General features: G+C 41.9%; 2 protein-coding genes and 1 long non-coding RNA gene across 4 annotated transcripts; 1 reads left to right on the forward strand and 2 right to left on the reverse strand.

Moving 5' to 3' along the window:
• Positions 1-12: 12 nt before the first annotated feature.
• Positions 13-1,769, reverse strand: LOC308108872. Its single transcript, XR_013935305.1, has 2 exons — positions 1,660-1,769; positions 13-447 (listed from the first exon to the last, which is right to left on the reverse strand). It is a non-coding gene; the product is annotated as an uncharacterized lncRNA (long non-coding RNA).
• A 1,251-nt stretch (positions 1,770-3,020) lies between these two features.
• On the forward strand, positions 3,021-4,657 carry bcdin3d (BCDIN3 domain containing). The gene is made up of 2 exons (XM_080461465.1): positions 3,021-3,247; positions 3,664-4,657. Exons 1-2 carry the CDS (start codon positions 3,038-3,040, stop codon positions 4,201-4,203), a joined length of 750 nt encoding a protein of 249 aa, XP_080317591.1. The 5' UTR covers positions 3,021-3,037; the 3' UTR covers positions 4,204-4,657.
• Positions 4,658-6,457: 1,800 nt separating this feature from the next.
• ppp4r1l (protein phosphatase 4, regulatory subunit 1-like) lies at positions 6,458-24,048 on the reverse strand. 2 transcript variants are annotated; one of them, XM_080461750.1, is made up of 20 exons: positions 23,548-24,048; positions 20,002-20,046; positions 19,417-19,546; positions 17,564-17,670; positions 17,319-17,461; positions 17,035-17,181; positions 16,210-16,317; positions 15,847-15,912; positions 15,082-15,240; positions 14,197-14,321; positions 13,155-13,669; positions 12,762-13,066; positions 12,307-12,393; positions 11,999-12,184; positions 10,031-10,192; positions 9,240-9,340; positions 8,871-8,991; positions 8,122-8,256; positions 7,589-7,730; positions 6,458-7,092 (listed from the first exon to the last, which is right to left on the reverse strand). In XM_080461750.1, exons 1-20 carry the CDS (start codon positions 23,552-23,554, stop codon positions 6,947-6,949), a joined length of 2,937 nt encoding a protein of 978 aa, XP_080317876.1. In that variant the 5' UTR covers positions 23,555-24,048; the 3' UTR covers positions 6,458-6,946. The 2 variants fall into 2 exon arrangements, 1 of the variants encoding a protein (XP_080317876.1); XR_013935293.1 differs by having other exon boundaries at positions 6,692-7,092; positions 7,589-7,850; positions 23,548-23,805.
• Positions 24,049-26,675: the final 2,627 nt, after the last annotated feature.

A 26,675-nucleotide genomic window follows, 5' to 3' on the forward strand; every position in this document is an offset into this window, starting at 1 on the left:
AACATTAAACTGTGCAGTGGAAGGCATTTAATATATTACAAACAATTACAGCCATCTTCATTGTGGAGACAGTGCCACAGGCCACTGATGCAAATATATTCCTGGTTGATTTGCTTGGAGGAGATTTATAACAAAAACCTCGTTCTTACAAGGCGTCCGTGTCCTCGATGGAATTACACAGCCATCCTGGGGGGAGGAGGGGGTAGGGGGTGAGAAATGTTCACATCTGTGCAAAGAAAGGAGAGCAGTCCATCTAGGCTTCACCCTTTGATGACTTCAGGGTCTTGATTCTCCGCTGCCAGTTTCAACTCTTTTTGCTTCTCCATGTAGCGATACCCCCGCAACGCGCACAGGTAGCCCCCGTACAGCGTCAGCGCCATCATTGAGGCCGAGAACACCCGATAGCCAATGTCCGCCACCCGCTTTCCTGACACCATGGTGAAGGTTCTGAAGGGAGCAAGACGGCAACAGTTTAGTACAGAAAGAACAGAATTTCACATCACGAATATAAAAATATTCTGAATCAAATTGCCTAATATTGATTGTACCCAACAAATACTGTTTAAAGATTCAAACTTGATGTTTATTTTTGGAAACTGGAAATATTTAAACGAGGTTAATATCCTGCAATTAAAGTACATATTGTTAAACTATTTGTTAGCCAACTACATTCTTCTAGTGTAGAAAGAAAAGTAGCTGGAGGGAGTTCCAGACCGAGGTGAGAACACCTCGCAGCAAGAAAATCCCAGGCTGAAGTTTTCATGTTCTACCTGTACTCTAAACATACTGCAGTTCTCCAACATGCCATAGAACATTGGGGGAACCAGACACGTTCCTGTATGCGAGGCTGTGTGGTTGTCTGGGGTGGACTTCAGGGTTTAACCTGCATTCACCCAAAAACCAACCAGCTGCAGAGTCAAGTGGTGCAGCAGATTAATGGACACATTCTGATCCATGTAATAAATCCTTACAAAAGTACTTAATCGGTTTTATCTGAATGTATTAAAATGTAAAGTTATATTTTCCCTGAATCAAGCATCAATACGAGGGGTGATCATTTCAAGGCTGTCAATGGCAACACTTCAAACTCGTCAATCTTGACAGGATCAATCTGGAGATCATGAGATGATAAAACCAAACATAAAAGTTTAGGGAAGTTCAATTTGTCGCAGATTCTTTTTCATGCGTTTGGTACGACAGTAACTTATAACCGTGTTAAACCTGAGATTTTTAAGACTCAAGTACAAAGAATTGTGATCGAAATGAGAAAACTGCACGATGGACGAGTGTACTTTACAGAAGTGAGCAGACTGAAGTGAGATAAAAACCAACTATTATTGACAACTAGAACAGAATCTCCCCCATCAGCTTCACGTACGCATTAACAGTAACAACGCATCACTGAAAGGATTTTGTATTTTCTCATTGATTAAACTGCTCATATAAACATAATTACACGTTACTGTGCAGTGATGATGGTTTAATAACTTTGATTTTGTCTGAGTTGAGGTTGATGAAAGTCAACCCACGTCACGATGTTTTCTGCACGAGCTCAAGCTAACAAACCTTCAAACGTCACTGCGCAGATTCCCGCAGCTTCCGCCTTGTTTTTTATACATTATTCAGTGCACTGAAATTAATTTGCTCGTTATGTCTTACCTTTTAATATTTGAGGCAGTGATAACCGCAGAATCACGTTATTTGTCTCAATGTCAGCAGATCGAGGTGTAGCACCATCGGTTTCGTAAGGTACGGAAGCTCGGAGGGCATGCTTCTCTCGAGGAGAGAAGAACATTGCAGTGCAGGTCAGAGCGCGCCCTCTGCTGGCTGGGAGGGGAACTGCATACTGCTTGTTGTAAACGGGAGGAGTCTCACAACAAAAAGAATATTACTAACAACATTCATCATCATTATCAGGTAAAATCCATACACAACTGTTCGTGCTACAATAACAAAAACTCTACGAGCAACAACAACAATCGTTATGTTAAATCATGAAACATTCATATGGAAAAGGTTGTTTGTTTTTCCAAAGAAAGAAAGAAAGAAAGACTAAGATTGTTAAAAAAAAAAAAAAGAAGAAAATGTGAAAAACATCACATAACATGCTAGACCCCTATAGTTATTATGTGGTGCTTCTGGTTTTATGTGTCCTATTGACAGATATATTTAATTTGGTTTCACATTGAGCCTTCACAGTTTGTCCTGCGTGCTTGTGCGGGTGTATATAGATGTGGCTTTGTATGTAATATTGTAAATAAAATGTGTCAGGAGGCCCCAGGCAGAATAGCTCCTGCAATAAGTCATGAGCTAATGGGGCTCTCAATAAAAGGAAATGAAATGAAATTGAATCAGTCAGAATTAATTCAACAACACGCAAATATGTCAATAAAATCCTCCGTAATAGAATCCATGTGTGTTCAAGTTATTATAAAACAATTTAATATAATTTAATATTTTTTGTATGTTTTACATGATGATGATGATGATGATGATGATGATGGTGGTGATGATGGCTGTTGTTATTAGTAACAGTAGTAGTATTTTATTGTTGGAATCCCCCACTGTTTATCACAGGATATGATGATGATGGAGGAGAATAAAAATACTTTATCTATCGTTTCTCCACACAGAATATAACACACTGAGTAATTAGAAAATGATGATGATGATGACGAAGACGATGACGATGACGACGACGACGACGACGACGATGATGATGATGATGATGATGATGGAGTAATAAGGTAATAAATACGACCTCGTTGCTATGGAGCATCACCATGGTTACCAGTATCGTTATCAGTGTCACTTTCTTTTTTGCTATATTCAGGCTTTTCAGGCACGATGTACAATCTTCCACAAATACCAACCGGGAGGTAGCTTTTATCCCGGTTATATAAACTTCCACAAAGTACAAGAATATAATTTCCTTGGGCACAGACGTGTAGTTTATGGAATTTGCGTAATTTATGTGGACGTAAATCCGCGTTTCCTGTGTTTCCTACACGGAAGCATTAAAGTGGCGCACACAGCCATGGCGGCGACATCCCCTGAGTCTTTTGACGGCGACGATGAACTGAATGATCCTGGAGCGGCTCCCTACGGTAACTTCATAAACTACTACACCTTCAACCCCCCAGAGAACCGACTGAGCCTGATTCCAGAGTCACTGCTGCTCGACCTGGGACTCCGCGGAGGAACCGAGGAGGAGACGCTCATCCTGGATGTGGGCTGCAACTCTGGGGTAACTAACTCAAGTCTTAATACCTCTGGGGTAAATAACTAGGCTCTCTGATGTATTAAAAATAGAACTTTTAACTGTTTTGACATAAATATATTCTTTCCATGTTTTGGTGTTTATAGGATGACTTCTATTCATCGATGTCCTTTATTATAACAATATTCCCAATATTATCAGTGTTAGATTTTGAAGAAACAAGATTATTCATTCATCGTCATCCAAATGAGGGTGACATGGTGCTGGAGCTGAAAATAGTAAACAGTAACCATGGTAGTTTTTAAAGAAATTGTGTTTCTGGTAATGTGGATGATGATGTTCTTTTGACCATTTGTGGTTTAAAATGTCCAATAAAAGTGGAACGCCCCTATAAATGGCTTCTTTCCTTCACCATTTGTGTTTTCTGTCTTTCTGAATGTCAGGAGCTGAGCGTTGCTTTTTACAAACACGTGGTGCCGGAGGACCAATCGGAAGGAAGGAAAGTTCACCTCCTGGGCTTTGACCTGGACCAAACCCTCATCGAGCGGGCCCAGCAGAGCAACCCTCTGCAGGGCAGAGTCACCTTCATCGACCTGGACGTCACCAAGGACACGCAGCGACTGCGGGACTACCTCCACCTGCACGGCTGCCCCCGCTTCCACCTGTGTCTGTGCCTGGCCGTCACCATGTGGGTCCACCTGAACCACGGCGACCCCGGCCTGCTGCTGCTGCTCTCCCGCCTGGCCTCCGTCAGCCAGCACCTGCTGCTGGAGGCGCAGCCGTGGAAGTGCTACCGCTCGGCGGCGCGCCGCCTCCGGAAGCTCGGCCGCTCGGACTTCGATCACTTTAAGACCCTGAAGATGCGCGGGGACGTAGCGGAGCACGCCAGGGAGCATCTGGAGGGACGCTGCGGCATGGAGCTCGTCCGGAGCTTCGGCAGCACCGCCTGGGACAGAAAGCTGCTGCTGTTCAGGAGGAGGTGACACCCGGAGGGGCGATCGGACGGCCGAGTGACAATCGGTCTTAATGGAGAAGCGACAAAACTGCAAACTTGTTGTTTGACAATCCAACGAAGTGATGCCAGAATAAAGTCAACTCTTTTTTTCTTTTTCTAAAATAAAGATAAAAATGCTTATTTTCCTTCACAGATGTTGAGTCTATAAAATGTGTGCCGAGTGTAACATATGAACAAATGGATTACAATATCACAAAACATTTCACTGATGAGCTAAGATTTGATTTTTAACCAGAAACATGTTGCCTCTCACTAAACCTCACCGAATCAGATTTCATGGCTGATATGAGAAGTGCAGTGGAAATCAAGAAGCTTTCACATTGTGAGCAAATTCATTTTTAACCTTTCTTCCTGTTCACATATATGAATATTTATAATTTAGAAAATGGCCCTAAACATGAATAAAAACATAGTTTACATGCTAAAGTCCAATACAAGAAATTTGTTCTTTTTCTAATAGTTTCAGTTTTTATGATATATTAAGTTTCAGCTCTGGAGGAAACAGTTTTAGTTGTTGCGCGTCCTAAAATCTTAATTCCAGACAAGTGTCTTCGTCTCTTTCGCCTCGACTGAAGGAACCACAGCGGCCGCGGTTTAATTTTCATCATTTTAATTACAGAATACTAAAAATAACATTACATAAAATGTCTTTTTTTAAAAGAAACCATTGAATATTACAAAGGTTGCAAATTTTGTAAAGTTAGGATATAAAATCTTTGAACAGTGGTGTATAATTGAAAAAGAAAAATAATTTTCATAAAATGTATATATTAACTGTTCTACTACATAAAAAATGAGATGGACACAAAATTGCAGACAGACGAGATGAGTAGACACCGCCATTACCGCAGTGAGCTCTCCTTTCCAAGGAAGAAAGACCTTTGAGATGCACAGCACACACCAATCAGCTTAAGTTCTCAACTCATGTCTATGTTCAAAGAAAGAGGGCAGAAAGGTTTGTCATTTACAACAGAGGGGAAACAAACAACCTCAAGAGACTACAAAAAGTGACTTGGTGACTGCTCCCAATATTCACACACATACACACACACACACACACACACGGGTAGGTAAAAACCCGACTACACTGGCCTTGGTTCCAATAGCGCACCTTTTCTTTCTTTTTTTTTTTTTTTTAAACCCCACAGGTTCAAGCTGTACAAAGATCTGCGAGAAACGTTTGTGAAATCTCATACTTAAAAATCGCTCCACCAAGACAAAGGAGGGGGGGGGACAAAAAAAACGATCAGGCATCTTTCAGTCTGCTGACTCAGCCTTTTCCTAAAATCCTACTGTACAACTGGTTGGTCAGATCAGCTGAAAGAAACCGTGGTCACGACTCAACATCAGGTCAACTTTCAAGAACAGACTCTACACGGGGGAGGCGGGGGTGGAGGGTTGGGGGGGCATGCATAATCCAACAGTGTGCTTTGCTTTCTTCCTCCTCTCTCTCTCAGTCGTTTCATCATGAGCCCTTGTTGCTGATGCGTTTGTTGACGCCACGGAAATCGCAGACTTTGAGGACATTCAGGGCCTGTTTGGACAACGTCCCTCCACACATGCGAGCGCGACACACTGGCCAATCACGTCCAAGCGGAGGTATTTAATCCGTCTCCTGCTGTGTGGGAGACGCGTTTGTGTCACATTTTTGGTTGTAGGACACGAAGCGGGGGAAGTGGGGAAGTGGAGGGGAAGTGGGGGGGTGGGGTGGGGGGGGCACAACCAACAGTTCGTCAAGTTAATCACAGAAAAAAGTCACAAGATATGGGCTTGGATCAAGTTACATAGCTGAGTTGCAGAACCGCTGTTCCCTCTGTGCAGTAGTAGTGGTTTCGGTGGTCCGATGAAGAAGAAGAGCAGGTGTGAGGAAGGAAAGTAAAAAGGGAAGAGACATTAACCCAGAGGAGATGTGGGGGGGGGGGGGGGGGGGGGGGGGGGGTCAAGAGGAAATGAGGCGCGACACCAGCAGAGCTACTTGGTTTTGGCTGGTCTGTTGCTCCGGTGGCTGGAGGCTGCTTCTGTTCTGCACCCGGGATCCAGGAGCGGCTGCTAATAATGCTGTTTAGGTTCAGATGAGTCCCCCTGAGTTAGTGCACACATCAGAGCCAGGCAGGCCTCGCCCGCTTCTTCGTTAGGAAATCCACAAAAAGAAGTAAATAAGAGGGAGGGGATTTTTTTTTTGTTTTTTTTTCGGGTAATTTTTTTTTGTTTTTTTTAATTTTGTATTGAGCTTAGAATCAGCTTTGGAGAGAGAAGAAGTGAGTAAAAAGAGACAGAAAGAGAGAGAGAGAGAGAGAGAGAGAGAGAGAGCGCCTGTCCTGGTTTTACAAGTCTGTGACTGAGGAAGTCGATGCTGTTAGTGTGACGAAGGGAAAGTTCAGGTGTGTACGTCGCCGCGACGACGCTGCACAGCCGACGTCTGAGTCCTGCTCATATTTTATTTTTTTTATTTTTTTCCTGTGAAGTTTGTTTTCTTTGTTTTTGTGAATGTGCGTTTACGTCCGTCCCGACCAGACACCGTCTCATGTTGCTTGGGCGCTCAACGTGACCGGAGAGGTTGTTGGTGAGGATCTCCCCAGCAGGCGAGCCGTCGGGGATCTGGCCGGGTGCTGGTGTTGCAGGCTGCGCCGAGTGTGCGTTAGTCAGACAGACAGGTAGGTGAGGCAGGCAGGCGGGATCTGTTTTTGAAGGGGGGGGGGGGGTTGGTGGGGCTAGATTAGAGGAGCCGTGTCCATCAGGCTTTTGTTCGGGTCCAGGCTGGCGAAGAAGCGGACGTCTCGGTCTTTGTCGGACTGCAGGGTCATCACGGTCTCCTCCAGCTCGTCGGCGTAGGCACAGCCCGGCTCCTTGAAGTACGCTGGACACAAACACAAAGGAAACAAGTGAGACGGAGAAGAACAACAACTTTGAAGGATTAAAGACAAAATTAAAGGTGAAAAAGTCCTCGACTGAAACAAAATATAAAATATTGAGCACAAGCTGTATTGTTAAAATGAGCCAATAAGAAACATTTGCCAATGAAAACTTTCCCCACGATTAATCTCACATTTTTACAATTTAATTCTATTTACACGTGTGTGTGTGTGTGTGTGTGTGTGTGTGTGTGTGTGTGTGTGTGTGTGTGTGTGTGTGTGTGTGTGTGTGTGTAAACTGTCACGTTTAACAGAATAGTGAGATTTGCATGTTCTCCCTGTGTGTGCATGAGTTTTCTCTGTACTCCGGTTTCCTCCCTCAGCCTATAAACATGGACAGCGCATGAAAAATATAAAGACTTTTAATTTGACATGTTGACCCTGCTCAGCTTTTGTTGCCAGTTCTACTTTGGCAGCAGTAAAGCTTTAATTGTGGATCACCTTTCTCCATCACGCTCTGCCGCAGCGCCTTGGCCACCAGCACCCGGACGTTGGCCACCGGGTCCGAGGAGAGGCTGAGCAGGCTGGGCAACAGGTGCTGGCTGAACTGCTCCATGGGCATGCAGTCCTCCTCCACGATGGCCTGCGGGAGTCGCACGCAAACGTCAACACACCGGAGTCACGCGGGAGGAATTCCATTCAGGAGGACGAAGGCGCGGCGTCTCGGCACAGAAATGTGGACAGACGGGCTGCCGGACAAAAGCTTCTCGAACGCAGACCGTCATTAAAAGAAAAGGGATTCTTATCTCATCAGGTTAAAAAAAAAAATAATCCAGGATCATCAATCTTGACTTTTTTTTTTTTTAACCGAGATAAGACATTCTAAATATTCCAGAAGGCAAACATTAGCTGAGAAGCTTCCTGAAGCCTCCATGATTATTCTAAACGGTGCCGCCTCAATCATCTCATCCTGCACGCTGCTGCTGTTCTTCCGTTTTATACGCGGCGGGCAAGTGAAGAAGAGGATTTCTGACCTGGCAGATGAAGGCGAAGGCCTGCCGGCCCACCCACTTCGGACAGTGGCAGAACCGGACGGTGAGCTCGTTGATGAAGTTGAGGCCCAGTTCGTCGGCTCCACATGCATACAGCTTCTGAAGGATCTCTACAACCTGAAAGTGTCACCAGACCCGACACGGTTAAAAGACTGAACAGGATCGTGATCATATTGTGCTAAATCCTGCGTTTCTTCCCGTCTTGTGACGGTATGGTGATTTTTTAAACAATCAACCAATTAGTGAACATATTTCACTCTCTTTTGTAGCAAATAACACAACATAGTGGACTAGTAGAACTCAATAAGGTGTCTGGGGAATATATCTTTATCCAGTGAGTTTATGTTTTATAATGAAATGTACCATTTTGGTCAGTTTGACATTTTCTAACACATTTAACACAGTGAAGGCGTCACAAACAGGCCCTAGAGTTTCCATTAATACTGGATTGAGTTTGTTGACTAAAAACTGCAACTCATCTCCAAGAAAATAATGACATGTTTCAAATAATTTCATCAAGGAGCATAGAGGCAAGTGGCTGCTCTCCAGCATATTTGTATCCCAGCTCAAATTACTTCCCCCATCTACATCCTCCGAACAAGATCCGTCTGTGTGATTCATTTCCCTTTCGTCGCCGACTTTCCATCGTTTTTGCTGACACAGCTTTCCTCGCGCCAGTGGCTTTCTCCCGACAGCGAAAACAGAAATCAACCAATCTGCCGCAGACTTACCAGTTTGTAAGAGATCCACCTGACCTCTGAGACTTTATCGGAGCAGAGTGTGAGCGCGATCTGTCTGAGGTAGTCGTAGACGTCGTAGTGGCTGTACAACTCGATGATCAGGATCAACTGCCTGGAAGAGGAGGGGTACAGAGGGAGAGAGCGCGTCACTCGTTGCACATGGAATCAACACAACAACTTTGATGAATAAGTAAATAATGACAACATTAGGAAAGCTAAATCGGGGCAAATAATCTGGCTTAGCCGTCACAACAAAGTCACAAGAACAGAATTCCAGCCCGCGGCAGTCTGACGGGAAATTCCTCTCCTCCGATTCAAAACATTTTTCCATTTCTCATATGGCTGCGGGAGGAAACGTACTCTGCCAACTCGTATCTGAATCTCCAGTTGCGACTGTTGTCCGTCACCATGAACTCCTGCAGCTGGTAGAGATACTCTCTCCTCTTGTCTGCGTGGAGCAGCTGCAACAAAAACAAACAAAAGTCACAAGTGAGTTTGGTTCCCGGAGATTTCAGGGCGAACGACGCAGCCTCCTTCACAGTGTTATACAATGAAAGAGCTGTCGCTCCTTTAAGGCTCTCGTTTTTCATCTTTCAGCAGTTCTCCCATTTTTAAACAACACGGTATCTAGGTTCAGAAAGAAGTAGTAGAAATCTAAATATCATCACACAAAGGCTTCGAGGACCTTCAACAACAGTCATGGACACCGTGTGTGTTCAGGACTTTTTCTACATCACAATCCAATTTACACAGCTGAATAGAAACAAATACTTTTCTTTTATGGTCTTCTCCAATCACGTTTTTCATTCAAAGTGTCTGCAATGATTAATGTGTTATAAGCATTTTCTATCTGTAGCTCTTTTGTCATATGCAATAGGCAGCAGACACATTCTCAGTGGAGCACATTGTGTTTTTCAGTCCAACAATAAATGGAAACCGTTAAGGGGAATCAGGCAGATTTAATATCTTAATCACTTCATCGGCAGGCGCAGCTGCATGCAGCACAAGAACTATTAGTACCTTTTGTTTGAAAGTACCAGGCACCCATCTGGAGGGAGAAATCTTTATTTCACTTTTACTACAATAAAAACCCTGCCTGCTGTCTGTTCGGTTTGTAAAATGTTGTTGGAGCTTGCTCTGAAGAATCCTACCTTCAGGAAGTCGTAGAGGTGCTTGAGCACGCCGATGCGGACCTCGTCCAGGTCTTTCAGAAAACCATTGAAAATGGGCACCAGGTCAGCTGCTGTCAGCTGGTCACCGAGGATCACCGCCAGCTCGTGGATGGAGAAAGCCAGCGTACGTCTCACCTTCCACTGGGAGCGAGAAAACAGGCGCGTCAACAGGAAATGATATAAGCAACAGCCACAAAACAACCCCTAACACTGTTAAACAAGCCTTTGAGGTTTCTTGTCAAACAGAAGATCAACTGCTGGGAGTTACTGAGCATGTAAATATGAAGATGAAGCCTGAACTTTATATGAACTCCTCTGCATCTGTCCAATAATGCAAAGTCAGCATGACATTCAGTGCTGTGAGGAAGTAACGAGCAACACCGAGTGAAGTTTAAAGTAAAGCATGATTTGCATTTCTCGCTCACGTGGTGAACTTGTCGACTTTTGAAAGTCACACTGAAGAGTTTTTACATGGTCATTCTCTGGCCTAAATCAAAACATGGCTAACATTTTTTTTTTTGTTTTTTTTTTTTAAATCAATATTATTGAATTCTGTGTCTGATGCAGTCAAGAAATCAATCCCATAATCCTTTGCACTTTGACATTGGCTCTTTGTGACATCTGCACACGATCCCACATCCAGGTTCACCCGCTGCTATTAAAGTTAGATTTGTTCAATCTTGATCGTTTGCTTCTCGTGGTTGAACGCGTCACTTAACATATGTGGAACCGCTGAACTTAGTCTTTTAATATGTTGAAGAACAGCTGTGTTTTCTACATCGCACAGTTGTGCTTTGCCAGAGCAGTTATTTTTTAAAATAAAAATAAAAACTTGGACTCTGATCAGCTTATAAACATGGTTAAATTTTCTCCTTTGATCCGAGGGAATTTGGATCTAATCAGACAGAAGTGTTTCAAATATGGGATTTGAATCCGATTAAATAGGTTAATCATGGTTATGGATAACAGACACTATAGAGTTAATCGTGAACTAATATGAAACAACACTCGTCTCACCAGCAAACCACACAGAACACAAATAACACTGCATTGGAACTATATTTAATCACAAAGCCCCTTTTTTAAGACCAGCCCTCGTGTCTCTGTGCCCCCTCCTGTGAAGCCTTTAGATACACGGCCAAATCGTGTGTGACAGTTTCAAACACCAAGGTAGTGCGCACAAATATTTCACGCAGATGACGCGTCTCTACTTGCATGTTTATTTTAACTGCGCCATCTGACATGCTTGAAAATAAATACCGTTCGACATGATGCAGTCTGTGGCCAAGACTGGATCTGACGTCCAACAAGTTACTAAGATGTGGGAGATTTGTGTCAATCGATTCATGATTGTATGTATTACAAGGACTTTTCTATGCAGCTGTCAGAATGTCTGATGTAATTTTTAACATGACGTAAAACACACCATGCACGCTCCATCTCCATAGATTACAAAAACTGATTAGGAGCTGAAAGAGTAACCCAGCAAAAGTATCACAAGTGACAATCTTATAGCAGATTTGGGAAAATAGCCCGAAGCAACACTAAACCACTCAATCCTCTAAATTTGTTTTATTGTATAAAATTCTGTTTACGCATGATCTGCAACCTGCTTCAGTATCGTCAAAGACTTTTCAGTTCTTAAACACTGATGTTCGTGGCCGTTCTTTTCAACAGAAAGAGCAGATGAATTCAATATAGATGAGAATCAACTCCCAGCTAAACTGTGACACCTGAAACAGTACCCCTTATTCAGTAAAATATAAAAGAAAAGAAAAAATCTTCTATTGGCAGAAATCCCAGAGGCCCAAACTATAAAGAGGCTTTTTTGAGTTGCCATGTCAGAAAGGAGCTGCCATTTCTCACGTGGTGATTGTTCCGTTTTAGAATCAAACAGCGGCTCTAATCCCAAACTACACTAAAGAGGCTTCTTGCTTTTGTTCCTACCTGCACATCAGTCGCCAGGGTTTCATACGTGTCTTTGAGGCAGTGCCAGTTCTGCCGCCCCAGCGTGAGCGCCACCCCCGGCAGGCTGAAGGCACAGTGTTTGGCGATCTCCGTGTCCACCGTTTGGGCCCGGGCTGGGTCTGTCATGGAGAGGTACTGATCCAATAGTTGCTGGGGGATGACATTCTGCTGACACAAATACAACAGTTTAATAATTAGTCAGCCTTTTCAAAAAATGTTTTTCACATCATGTCAGTGCTATGTGCTGCTCAATATATTAAGTGTGTAGGAAAGCAGAGCAAACTGACCTGGATCTTGGGTTTATCCTCAGAGAACGGGCTGTGAGCCGAGTCCCCCTTTTCTTCCTCCTCCACACTTTCAATCAACTCGGACTCCTGAGGGAAACACAGAACCACGCAGATATGAAACACACAGACACATTGAAAAAAAAAAAAACTTTCTTTGTCCTATTAATTCTCTATAAATGTACTTGTCTTAAAGCAGCATTTATAGCTGCTGACTCCACTGCAGCGTTAGGGCCTTCTGGGTCTAAACTTGATCATTGCTGAATTGCACCTTTTCAGTAAATGTATCTACACATTGGGGTAGAGGAGACGGAGGGGGCACAAAAGTTGTCTGGTCAGCTTCTGATAAAAAGAGCCAACTTAAGACTTGGCAATCTCCCGCCCTGATTCATAAATCCACCCCTACAACAGTCAGGATCTGCAGCAGAGTGCTCCAACATTAGAACGGATCTGAATACCAGAAGAGGCGTGTTGGGAGGAGACTCTTCCTGGTCCTCCAGAGGCTCTGTCTGCGTCTCCTCGTCCCCTTGTTCCTGGACAGGACACGACTCTACTTCTGTGGGCGTTTCCATCTCCATCGACTGCTGTTCGTCTGTGCTGCTCTCTTCACTCTCAGACTGAACCTCCACCGATTTGCTCTCAACGGACGGGCTGCTGGCGTCCTCCTCAGGCTGCTCCTCCGACTGGGGTTCAGTGGGGCCGTCGTCGGTGGGGCTGTCGAGCTGGGCCGCCTTCAGAGCTGCCGACAACACCTGGACTTGGGCTAGAGGCAAGTCGCATAAAACCCATCAGTCAGAAAAGGTGCTGGATGCATATAGCTCATCATACACGCCGCAGTGCTGCGTACTCACCTTGTACATCAGGATCATCAATGTGCGGTTGCAAACAGTCCAACACCTTCTGGATCTGGTCGCTGGTTGCTTTGCCATGGGTCGACTTGGAATCAGAACAATTCTCCTCATACTCCTCCTCCTCCTCCTCCTGGTCCACCTTTTTTTCCTCCTTGTCCTTCACATCCTCTGATGTTTGACAAGTTAACATCTCCAGTTCCCCAGTGATATCTGGTAGAGGAGACCTCCAGTAGTGGAAAGAGTTAAAGTTCTCATCTGTTGGCTCCGTTTCTCGTGTGTTCTTAGTGTTGATCGTCACCGTGGGGCGGTTTGCGTGCGTCAAGCTGCCGCGCATGGCGCCGTGAGCAGAAGTGTGGCTGTCGTCAAAGCTGTGCAGTTCCTCGCCATCAGCTGTGGACACGTACTCCGGTGACGGTGTGGCGCGGCCGTCCTGGTTTGGAGGTATGTGGGTGATGGTTCTTTCTGTGTGACAGCTGCCGATGTCAGAGCAGTTCAGGGAGTTCAGGGAGCAGTCGCTAAAAAGGAGAAAAACGACCATGGACTGTTTATATTTATAAAATAGCCTGTTGTAAGATGTTAAAGTAGAAACTGCACATATAATAGAAACGCATCTGAATCCCCATGATTACTTGAAAAACCAAATCAAAGTGTCAACTAAGACCTTAAAACATCTACAAACCATATCACAATTTTCAGAAAAGATTTTAGAAAAGAGCTCATTCTTGAATGAGTTTTTCTGAAGATAAGTCATGTTCAAAACCAGCCAGGCCCAAACAATTAAGACCAGAATTCCTTTCGCTAATGACACAACAGTTGAAAGTCTGTCACAGGAAGAAAGATTCTAAAAAGCTACCGTTTATTAGTAAAAAAAATTTTTTTTCAAATGATTAAATAAATTCTCTGTAGATTTGCTAAATGTATTAAAAAACGATCATAACCAAAAAAGAGCTAATTTAGTGTATTATTGGTAAGAGAAAAACATAAAATGCGTCGACAGAGAGAAAGAAAATAGTGTGATCGGTGTTTCCTGAGGTGACATTACCTGTCTGACGTACACCTGGGGACATCTAGCAGAGCTCCGTCCTCTCTGAAGTGAAGGCCTGTACTGGAGGGGTTGGCAAAAGTGGAGATAAAGCGCCCAAGAGACTGAAAGGCTGCTTGTCGCACCTGCAAGACAAATGATTTGTTACAGTTTGCACAGCACACACAGTATTTTTGTGAAAGTTATGCTGCAGAATACTGGAGGAAAACCAAGTGCAAAGCTTCTCTTCTTTCTCCACTTTGGTCCAAACATAGAGACATGCATCACAAGTGTGAACACTACAATTGAGTGGTTTATTAGTGGCACTTTGAATGCGGCCATCAAAATGAGGGTGCACAGCGAACAGATCTGCTTTATTCTCCTGGTAAATATTCACTGGTGGTGTGGTGGTTGTGCACCACAGAGGAATTCCTCCTACTCCATCTCCCTTTTATAAGCTCTCGATCTGCTCTCAACTAAGAAAAGTACCACAATAAACCTCGCTTAAAGTTCACAACAAAGATCACGTAGCACAACACTCAGCATAGTTGCAAAGGTTGTGAATGCACTGCCGTAAAATGTCACAGATGGCAAGACTCTTAACCCCCAACGACTTAGGTTGCATTGAAAGCCATCCAGTGCCAAAACTCGCAGGACGCTTGAGCCTCTGTATGCACCCCAGAAAGAAGCAAACACAGCGGCTTCCAGCCTCAAGTCCCAATATTTTGATTATTATAGCAAATTTGAAAATTTCACGCACCAAAAAAATTTACTTTTACACTCAAGATTTTAGCAATGACTGGCCTTGTTTGAACAGAGCGCACAAGTGCTGCAGACGCAAGTTATTTCAGTGCAACCCCTTGAAATGCGAATTCTCCTGTTCTCCGGTGTTTCCGTGTGTCTTACCCAGCGGGACTGGTCGCTGATGAGGTTGATGAACAGGGGCGACAGTTTTGCCCGTCGCACCTCTGGAGAAGTGGAGTTGGAGACCATCATGAAGCACTCGGCACAGGCTTTCCTGATGCCCCAAAGGCTGTCTGAGCACAGATCGAAGAACTTGGGCATCTGTGGTGACAAAAAAACAAAACAAAAAAAACAACCACAGCTCAGTATGGGATGCAACAAAGTGTTTAGACAGATTTGTCCTCCTGCATCAATCAGTTGTGCTTTGCCATTTTTCTTTCACCGTGCATGGGGCATCAAGTGGTGACGGTGCACGGACCTCCAACAGTGGGAATCAACTAGTTCAAAAACATGTTTTCAGCACGTCCAGCCCGATTATAATATCAGACAATCGAATCACATAGAAGTGTTTACATGAAGCAGTAGTGATTGGATTGACAAATAATCTTTTTTTTTTTTTTTTTAACTTATAGTCCAAGTAATTGCAGCTACGTTCTCATACAGGATTTTGGAAACAATGTGGTGAGTGTGTCTTGCTTGGTCTCTTTTGGATATTCTTTAACACGGTCTGCTCGAGGACTAGTTTGAAGGCGAGTGCATTATTCCGGTGTACTGAACAAGGTTAAGAGATGCTTTAAAAAAGGGAGGCTAGAAACTGCTTTACTTATTCTCATGTGAATTGTAAAGATGACTTTAAGGTATTAGGACACTTTACTTACACGTGTGTAAGAATTAAACATGTAGAGGAAATAGTCATGGGTGGCTTACCAGCAGTTTTTCTGTGGCTTCTTGACCAACAATTGAACAAAACTCTCCAAAATTGGCAGCACACACCTGTAATGCAAGAATAATACAAATAAAATTACTAAGAACATCATTAAGCAATCATTCAACAGACTCCAACAGTTTCTGATGATTTGTAAGTGATAATGATTTGCATGTTTCCCTGCTGGCTTGAATTACACATTTAATATTCCCTCAGAAAACAACAGTGTGTGCTAAAACTCATTTTAAGTCTGATTAAATTCACATGATGGGGCAGAAGGACACACAATCTGGGCCTGTGAGTGTAAAACAGACCATCTCTGCTCTATATGATTTTGGGGGAGAAAACTGTTTTGGGGTTGTTACCTTGCGCACTTGGAAGAGTCTGGCATCACTGCACAGGTTGCAGAAACGTCCCAGCAGTAGATACTCTACTGTGTCTTTGCTCAACATGGTGACTACTTTACACATGATCTGCGGGAGGGAAATATACAGAGAGCACTTAGTAACATAATGACCTGTGCTTGTGTTTAAATTACATAACGATGCCGCACTTGTGACATAGAAACGAGATAAGATAGAGGAAATGAAGTCATGGGGTTGCAAAAAGTAAATGTGCCATGGGGGTGAACCAAACCAGGTATTATGTGTGTGTGTGTGTTTGAGGTTATGTATATTTATGAAAGCTGTGGCTGATTTAATAACATATGATTAGTATTGAGTGAGGTTTAATCAAGTTGTTTTAGTAAGTAGCAGAAGGCTACATATGATGAAAGTGAGTTTAAATTCAATCAACTACTCACACAAAGTATTTCATCCATAATAAATTTAATTAATATCAACTTTTTTTCTTGATTCCTAACCAATAAATGCAGTATATTCACACTGTCATATTTAAATAATTGATCTAATTTCAATTACTGTAGTCCATAATTAAAAAAAATTTTTGTATCAATGGGGTTTCTTCAAACTGTGTTGATGATTAGAAAACTCACTGACCACCCTGAAGTTATAAAAGAAACTTTATTGAATTTACTGGCTGCACTAAAGTTAGCAGACTTACCGGTTGAGCCAGCAGCTACCCTTGCAGCTTGGGTCTTTTCCCACTACATTTTATTTTAGTTTGTCCCCCGGCACCACTTATTGATTAAACCACCATGACAAAAAGTGAAAACAAAAAGGTTTTCTTACAGCGACAGCTTCAATTTTGTAGTCGTCGTCACTGTTGGGCTCTGTGAGGTCGAGCAGGACTGGACAAACTTTGGTCTCCATGTCATCTTTAGAGATGAGGCCCTGCTCCAACAGAACAAGTAGTGCTGCCTGACTCGTCTTCCTCACCTGAAAAAAAAGATGTCGAGTCATAGTAAAGAGCTAAATATTTACATGTGCATGTATGTGAATGTCACCAAATAACAGATTTCTGCTTGTTATACAAACACACAGCTTGGCTCATGGCCGGTTTAAATGAAACCCACCTGGTTATTAGGATCGGTCAGATACCGGACAACAATCGGTACTAAGTATCTTGAGAAAGCAGCTGGGAAGTTGGGCCGACTCTCGTGCAAAAACATGGCGATGTTGGGAACCTGTTCCATCAGTTCGGCTCGCACTGTGGGCTCTGAGGAGACACAAGACAGAGCACGCCTCATGTACCAATAGAAAAACGCCGGCTGCAGCTCAAACAGATGCAAAGTAAAAAAAAAAAAAAACACAAACCAACCTCCATCTTCCGACATCCTGGCGACTGTCTCCATGACGCTGATGAAATCGTTCTCATTGTCGCTGAATTCTCGTAGCACGTCGAGCAAACCACGAGCCACGATCTGCCTAGAAAGCAACGGCAGGCTAAAGTTAGCAGGCTGCCTGCCAATACCTTCGAGTGTCGAGTGCACAGAGCGTAACACTCAGCACTAACAGGGCTGTCAAGTACTTTCAAAGTGACGGGAGGGCTCGAACTGTGCAGGGCTGTTCATAAAAAGCCTGAAGACAGGAACTAAAATGTGTTTGTGGAGGCGACAGAAGTAATAAATATTTCCAGGAGCACTGTGACTGAACTGCTGAGAAACAACTAAAGACCTTTTTTTGTTCTTAAGGGTTTTAACCTTTTCACGAGACAAAGTGCCTGCACCCTGTTGCAGGGAAAATATAAACATCTACACAAACGTATATAGCCTCTAATAATCATGCAATGTTCACGTGTTCACTCGCAACATTTAAAATAGAACAGAAATACTTTATTAATCCCAAAGGGATATCCCCAGGGGTTTACATTGTATCTTTAGTCCACAAGCCACACACAGCCTAATTTAATCTCGAGTGAGGTATAATATAATAAAGTAATAACCTTCAAACTCGTTTTTTTTCCATTATGGCAAATGAGTACAAATAAGCTACAATATGAAACATTTATTGTACGTTCAAGCCTGAAGATGTTCATGAAATAAAAATAGATCATGTTATTTTTAAACCCAAAAAATAAAATCTCCATTTGCATGTTTTGAGAACTTCACCTTCACAACTTAATCAGTAAGGTTTCACTTCTGCATCACTTCAGAGTTGTCTTACGCTTTCTACACTTACTAAAACACTATATTCTCCACTAAATTAAATTGCTATAGACATTCTGTCATTGTGGAGTCGGGCAACACATTTAAATAAACAATCCGGAGGAAACTTGAGGGAAGACAATCTATTGATCTTGTGTTAAAATGTTTGAAGAAGAATCTGCAATTCTGCTGTTAGTCAAAATAAATAACAGCATAAAAAAGAAATTAACAAATAAGTGAACCTTAAGCAACACAATTCATTATTTGAACCATTTAGCACTTTTTATTTTTTCACTCCATTCAACAAATGTTAACTTTTGATATGTTTGATTTTGATAATGTTTCCTCTTTTTACCAGCTTGTGTTTTGATATTTTACTAATTTATATTATTAGTTTCCATTTCCCACATTTCATGTTAAAGCAATTATAAGTTTGTTTTTCCCTTCACTAATTAAAAATAAATGCTGTGGGTATATCTTTTATGTCTTTTGGCGCGATTTATTTCCATTTCTGTCTAGTACTTGTTTTCTTTGCTCATCTGTTCGGTCATTATCATTTTATCAATCATCTGTCCAGCATAGTGAATTGTGCTGACTTACATGAAAGGTGCAAAACAAATAAAAGTTGATGGTGAATATTATGCGTTTCATTGTTATGATCTTATTGCTTCTCTTAACATTTGCACTGTGCAGCTGTTTAATTATCCATTGAACAAATAATACTCTTTAAGCATTCTAGTTCTATTTCTCACAAACTTTTCTATTTGAGGAATCCCATTGAAAGTTTCCCCCTTCAATATCAACATGAGAACTGTGAACTGTGCAATAGATATAAATACTCTTGAGAAATTGACCATTTGGAAAGCTGCAGCAAACAAAGGAAACGGACCCCAACATATCCACTGATACACATAATTTGACAACTTAATCTCTAAATCATAAACTCCTTCGTGTTGGATTTTTCATGTCTCTTCCAGTTTCTGTAGTGTCCAAGAAAAAACACAAAAGATAACCGAGCTCCACTAACCTGTTGAAGACATTCTCGCTGAAGGCGTATTTCTCGAGCCTGCCGAGAGGAGTGAGGTTGTCCTGTCCTGCATCCAGGAACGCTGTGATGCGGATGCCGTCGCACTCTGAACCGTAGTCATCAAATCCAACTGTGGCAAAAAGACAAAACATTTAAACCATGGAAATTAGATCAAAAGCCTGAGGCACACGTATATGTGCACAAGTGTTGTAAAACACTTAAACATTTCAAAAAGACAAACGGCAGATTTCACCTAGAACAAACTTGTTTGAATGTAGTGAAAAAAATTGAACTGTTTTTCCAATTTAATGTTCCAACCGGATAAAGAGTTGCTGACACGGCAGCTGTATCTAAATACTGCTTCCACGCCTGGAGCAATGCACACGACTCACAGTGTGGGCCTATATAACTGCTAATAATAGCATGGCATTACCCTGGAAATACATTTGACAGCTTTAAATTTCATGCAGGTTCACAAGAAAGGTGACACATCGATACCACTTCTGAATTAAGTGACAACTGTGTGCAAGGAAAACAATTATCTACAAGTTAAGATGTTTCAAGAGATTTTGGAGAAGTACTTACAATCATCCAAGTCATCGTGGCTATCTTCAAAGTATAAAGATAGACCTGCAAAGACAAGGCAGATAGTGTTTGAGGAAGGGAGGGGGTCCCGAGGCAAACATGTCATCAACATACCATCGCTCCACGACACCCTCCCCACAAAATAACAGGAGCTCCAGGATGGCAGGTTTACGGTCTCACAATTACTAAGAAAGGACAAAATCTCCCCTCAACATGCCTGATGGTGAATCACAGAGGTCTAGCTGAACAATCACACTGCGAAAAGCAAAATGTCATGTACCCAACTGACATTGTCAGCATACAACAAATCAGGTGAGTAAATATGACTGAGATAGATTTACTTAAATGAAGGAGAGTGTGCGATGTTATAAGTGTGTTGATTCAGTTGCTACTTCTTAATATGACAGCGTTCATTAGTTAACAAGTCAAGTGTTCCGCCATAAAACCCTCATCGATCGTGACGCCATTGATCAATGTAGAACAGTACAAGACTGCCAGCTTATTTATCTAGTATTCAGAGAGGGCTTGTGTCCATCCTTGTTTTCATAAATTCATCTGTATAACGGGAACACAAACAACAGTTGGGTGAACGACTCTCCAAAAGAGTGTCAAATAAAACTCAACAACATGATCGCCATGATATCGGGGGCCATCGAATACTCTCATCTGTGTATCTCTCTTCCTCATCACAGGTACTGAAGAAAGCCTGTGTTATCTCAAGCAGGCAGGGCTGACTGAACAACAGTGAATATCAAGTTGTTTTTGACCTACGCCATACTTCAATAACAACACTGACAGTCTTGTACAAATGACTAGTATGGTCACATGATATCCACAGTGGCATTTTTGATAAATAATTTCCAGTACTGTGGATGTCATGACTAAGTGTGTAAAGGCAAATAATAAAACAACACCAACACTTTTGTAAGTTGAGAAAATTGTTACATCACTTCACTGCAATGCAGCCTTTAAAGGCAGCAGAAATCAAACACGGTGGGCATACGACATTAAAATATCCAAAACCTGACAAGTTTTCTCATCTCGGTGAAAGGATCATGATAGAGCTGAGCCCCACGATCAAGTTTCACTCACAAAAGCCCTGACTCCAGTGTGTGGGCATATTCATTCGGTAAATCTCCGTACTGTCTCTTTATTCTATAGACAAAAACAGTGTCTCTCACCAGACGATTCAATTCTCTCGTAGTACAAGAATTTATCGACTGTCTTACTTCACAAGTCTCCTTGGCTTACCCGAGTCCATTTGTTTCTCATTGTACATCGTGGACATGATTTATGTTTGCCTGTTATATACTTGTCAGATATAATTTGTATTTCATGCTGTGTTAGGTATGAAGTACATAGTCAAGCATACAATATCCTTCTAAATCTTGTACATGGAAAGTACATTTATCAAAAAGAAACAAATCACAAAAAAAGACAAAATGTGCAAGGTGTTCATTTTTATAATAATTCAAACATATTCATATATTTTCCTGTATCCAGCACTCGAACTTTGTACAGTTTACAAATACCACACATTCAGCATACAAGCTGATTTTTAGCATTGAGAGGAAAACACAGACCTCTCAAATGCCGAGTGCAGTTTGATTTCGACACCAAGTTCAACTTCAGTTTTAGTCACATGTATGTTTTATCCTGATATTGACTTTAATATTTTTGTTGCATCCAATACCCTTAGACAAAAACACATGTTATGACATGAGGTTCGCATCATTTATAACCATTCAAGGAAGCCTTTTAGCATTTAGAGCACACTTTGTTCTGAAGTTTAACTATGAAGCGCATGCTCATGTAAATGTCATCCGCATTTCTATGACAAACTGGCTAGTTTTAAATACTGCTGGATTTACATTTCCATGCAGTTTTTTTTTCCCCTTCTAAATTGATCAACTGTAGTTCACTCAGAGGTTAGAGACGATGCATGTCCAGTGCCTGAATTTGACTTAATAAATTATGAAGCTTCACAGTGAACTTTATAAACAAAATATGCTAGAACTTAGAGCACATTTTATGCTTGTGAAAACTTCTTGACTCCATAACAGAGTGGTCATAATTAACTTGTTGATTCTCTTCCCTTTCTTTCTGCATCGAAGAAAATACTTGTTCTAACACATGTCATGTAAGATGTTTTGATCCTACCTGAGGTATAACAATAAACATCTTGAACATTCATCTGGGCCACACAATGGTTGGGGTAGAGTTTGCATGTTCGGCTTTCCTCTGGGTACTTTGGCTTCCTTCAGAAACTTGCATTTCAGGCTAACTTTGCGTATGCTCTGTGGTGATCTGGCAACACGTCCCAGAGTTAGATAGGATTGGCTTTAGTGCCTCGCTGCCCTGAACTACATAAAGCATGACAGAATATGGATGCATAAACTTTAAACCATATTTTCTTTCTTAAACCTCTTATACATATAGTCATATTGTAGGTAAATCCTGTTGAATGACCATCTATTTAGTGCATCTGCTAATCAGAATAATGCAACAACAACAAATGCAAAGCTTCTCTTTGACCAAAACATTTTCCTGAACATATTCAGCATTTAGGGTATGCTTTGGCTTAACCGAACCCCGCCTAAGTACGTAGAAAACTCGGAGGTTTCTCTGATTACCTTTAAATGTGAAAGATCTGGTCAAGCACAATATTTACAGCCCGCTTCCTTTTTACCTCGCAGAACAATGCGACAGGCACATAAAGACGTGATTTCCAGCTCTTGCACAAATATCAGCGTGACACAGCGAAGACTATAGGAAGCCGGTTTGCCATTATTTACTCCAAAAACAGCACCCAGGCCAAAAGCAGGAGACAATAGCAGGGCAGAGTGGCCCACAGAAGAGCCCAGAAAGACGTCCCGGGAGGAGCAGCATGTGTTTACAGCTCGGCAATGCAAGGGAATGTGCTCCAAATATAAAAACAACTGCTGTCTCCAAACCGTATAAAGCTCGACGTGCTGCTTCAGCGGGGAGGCGAATAACCTAACGAGACGTTGAACAGCATGTCCCAGAAGCACGCTGACAAAGAACAACATGCCCCCTTTGTTGTGGTATAAAGGAGGATTTGGTCAGCTTATGGCTGGAAATGACTTTAGCAACTCGGCTAGCGTTAGCGGGGTCGACCCGCTAGCCTCGGCTACAACAACAGTCCGCGGATAAACACGACCGAAGGAGTGCGGGAGTTTTTAAAAAGGCAGACAAATTGGGCGATGTGAAAAAAACGCTACGCATAAATCCAGCGATAGTACGTCTAAATATTCCCCCGGCGTTACCAATTTCGACAGTTCCACTGGTAGCTTTCGCAAGCTAGCAGGCTAGCGGTTGCTAAGTTCACGAGCGCGGCTCGTCCAGCTCTTTCAGCCTGACTTCTCTCTCCCTCCGCTGGTATTTCGCCTGAAAAATATCGAACGAGCGGCAATGTGTGGACCGCTGCTCAACCACCGCGGGCCCGAAAAGCCACAATCGCGCACCGAGGAGAGCCAGCAAGGCGTCAAAGTGCAGGAGAAAAGAGGGTTTGAGAAGTGCCATTACCTGCCATCTTGAGTGTCGGCTCGGCTCTGCGGGCTGCCGTCCCGTGTGGGCTGTCACCGCCGCTCAGCTGTCACTCAAACAAAGGCACACTACTTCCTGTGAGCACTTCCTGATGAGGGCTCCGCCGGCCGATTATCTCCTCAAACTAATGTTTCCACCGCGGGCTCGCAGCTCCGACACAAACTCCACATAGCTGAGGCTAAATCAGACAGCCTGTGTGGATTTGGGCCATGAAGTCCGCCTCCGGTTGGCGAGTCCACCCTCAGCCATTAAGGGCGAACATAAGGGAAACCTTACGTTACGACATCCAGGAAGAGATTTCTTAAGTTTGTTCCTCTTAAAGGGGCCACATTGTACAAAATTCACTTTCCAATAGTTTTCTAACAGTAATATGGGCACTCATACCTTAGGATGAGGCCCCAAAAGTAAAAAAAAAAAAAAAAACCCTTTTTAATCTTCCTCACTCCCTTCTTGCTCTGACGACTGAATCAGAAATTGGCCCTGCTCTACGTCATAGAAGGCATTGACCAATCACAGTCAGGGTAGGCTCCCCCTTTGACCCGCTCACCAGAAGTGCAGCGCTGCCCTGCTAAACACAGCAATTACTCTCAGGGAGCACAAAAATCTATTTTTACTCCATTTATCTGACTGGATCTGGGCCAACTGTCAATGACTCTCCAACAAACATGGACGCTGTAATTTGTTTTGATTTTGTTTAGTTTTGCTGTGCAGGTCTACTTAGCGTGATAGCCAGTTAAAATGTCCCTGCAGCATTAGCATTGCTTCTAATGTAGCTATGTTCTATCCTTGAATAATATGTAAGAGTAATCAGGAGACATTCAACATGAGATGTGAGATGAGCTGCTTAAAAAAGAAAAAAGTTATTTGCAGAGCAACAGGCTGAATAAAGTGTTGTGTTTTTGACATAAAAGACCCTCTTCTATATTTTCTACGTGTTGATAACAGTAAATGTTACAGATGGAATTAAAAGGTGTAATAGATTCAATTATTTATATATTTCTAGTTTTTAATGTTGTATTAAATTTGTGATGATAAGAAAACAATATGAAATGTGATCTAGATTAGTTAGTAAGTTAGTTAGTAAGTTAGTATCAAAACACATTGTCAAATTTTTACAAGTTTTTAGTGAATGTATTAAAAATGGTTTCAGATAAATACATTTTGCTCCTATTTCATAAGCATATGAACTGGGCCCTGATGGAAAGAAAATATATTGTACTCAACATGGCTCATGCTTCATAACACAGATTCCAACACATAACATTTTCTGTTTGTGACAAAACAAAAGCAGCAACAAAACACACAAGTAAATAAGATGAGAAGATGAGAAACAACAAAAACCATCAGGATTGGACTGCTTTATTGGTTTATTAACATAACTAAAACTGATTTGATCATTCTTGCAATCTGTTCATTCATCAATCTTCCATCTGATGATGGGGGAAGACTGGGTACACTGGGCAGGTTGCTGCTTGAAAAAAGAAATTTAGAGTTAACCTGAAATGCATGTGTTTTGCATTGCGGGAATAAACTGTAGTAGAAGCCCGTACATGGAGAACATGCAAACTGTACACACAAAACAATTTGCACTTGGGATTCACAATTCACCATCAACACAATCTACCTAAAATGAACAAATTTTAACTAACACCTTAAAAAAACCTCTTATATTTTCACTGTTGAAATAAAAGTTTTACATGTATTGAAGTGTTTTTCCACACCTCCCTCTTGTGTATTCAATTTAACCAAGGCTGGCCTAGTCACATCAGCTTGGGGCTTTTCGAGCTAAACACTGCGTGAAAGGCAGGGTGCACCCTGGACAGGTCAAAAGTCCATTACAGAGCAAATACAGAGACCCATACACACCTTCGAGCAACTGAGTCACCAGTTAATCTAATAAATTTTTTTTAATTGCTTGGGAAAGTCAGAACACCTGGAAAACACATCTCATGTGATGACATGGAGAGCCCTGCCCAGAACCAGACAAAGGTTTTCTTGACGTTCAGTGGCCGTCCTAATCACTACACCCCTATACTACTGTAATCTACACATTGTTTTTTGTTGTTGTTTTCTTTGCATTTTTTTTAAAATCAGGTAATGTTTTGAACCAAATACTATATCATCAACGTGTATAACCTCAACTTTTGACCTGACTCTTGAAAGTAGAATTTGTACTCTTTAAACAACATCTGAATTTCTGAAATGAGATCTGAATTCTTTAAAAAATTTGAAGTGTCGACCCAGACTCTTATAAACAAGGCCCTTTTAAAACACCTGGGTTCATTCAAATACATGGAATATTTTTTTAAACATGTTTAAAATGCATCTTTTTTTTTTTTTTTTACTTGACCTGCTTACACTACATCAGGATATTTTTGCCCAGATTATTTGCAATGAATGCATAATTTTCAAAAATAAACATGAATACTATACACCAGATTTGAGCTCTTTGAACCAGGTCCAGACTATATATGGAGACATGGACTTTTAAAATCGGTTTGTCAAGCAGGCGGTCAACTTGTTAAATCTGGGATAAAAATTTCAAGGAAGTCATTGACTGGAAACCCAACTGTTGATTATGATTGATTGAGGATTGCACTATTCGCCATAAGACCCAAGCTGAGAAATTTGTGAGGCATCAGTAAAACTGACCTTAATACCCCTGCATTTGAGAATTACTATCAAACATATATTGTGTTGATGAATTTGTAAAAACATGCATGCTGAAGGTTGCAAAATGATGTAAAGAGAACACACGGCTTCTGGACTTTTCATTGTATTTTGCCCTGAGTATTGTTTATCTTTTCAAAAATGTTATCAATTTAATGTACATATTTTCAGAATGTCTTTGTACCTATGTGAAGGCTGTTATACTAAACGTTTACTGGTCTGTCATTCACAAGATCAAGATCACAAGATGGTGCTGTATGTGTACAATGACCAAAAAAGAGAATACTTGGCTTGACTATCCACTGGCCGGCCATGTGGCCCCTACATATCTCTATGAATCTATATAGCCAAGAAAACAAAACTAGAAGAAATAAGAGAGCACTTGATGACCTTCCTGGACTACAAAGAGTGTGACACCTTAAACTGATATACTAGTT

Source organism: Lipophrys pholis (genome assembly GCF_963383615.2).
Source record: "Lipophrys pholis genome assembly, chromosome: 4".
NCBI lineage: Eukaryota > Metazoa > Chordata > Actinopteri > Blenniiformes > Blenniidae > Lipophrys > Lipophrys pholis.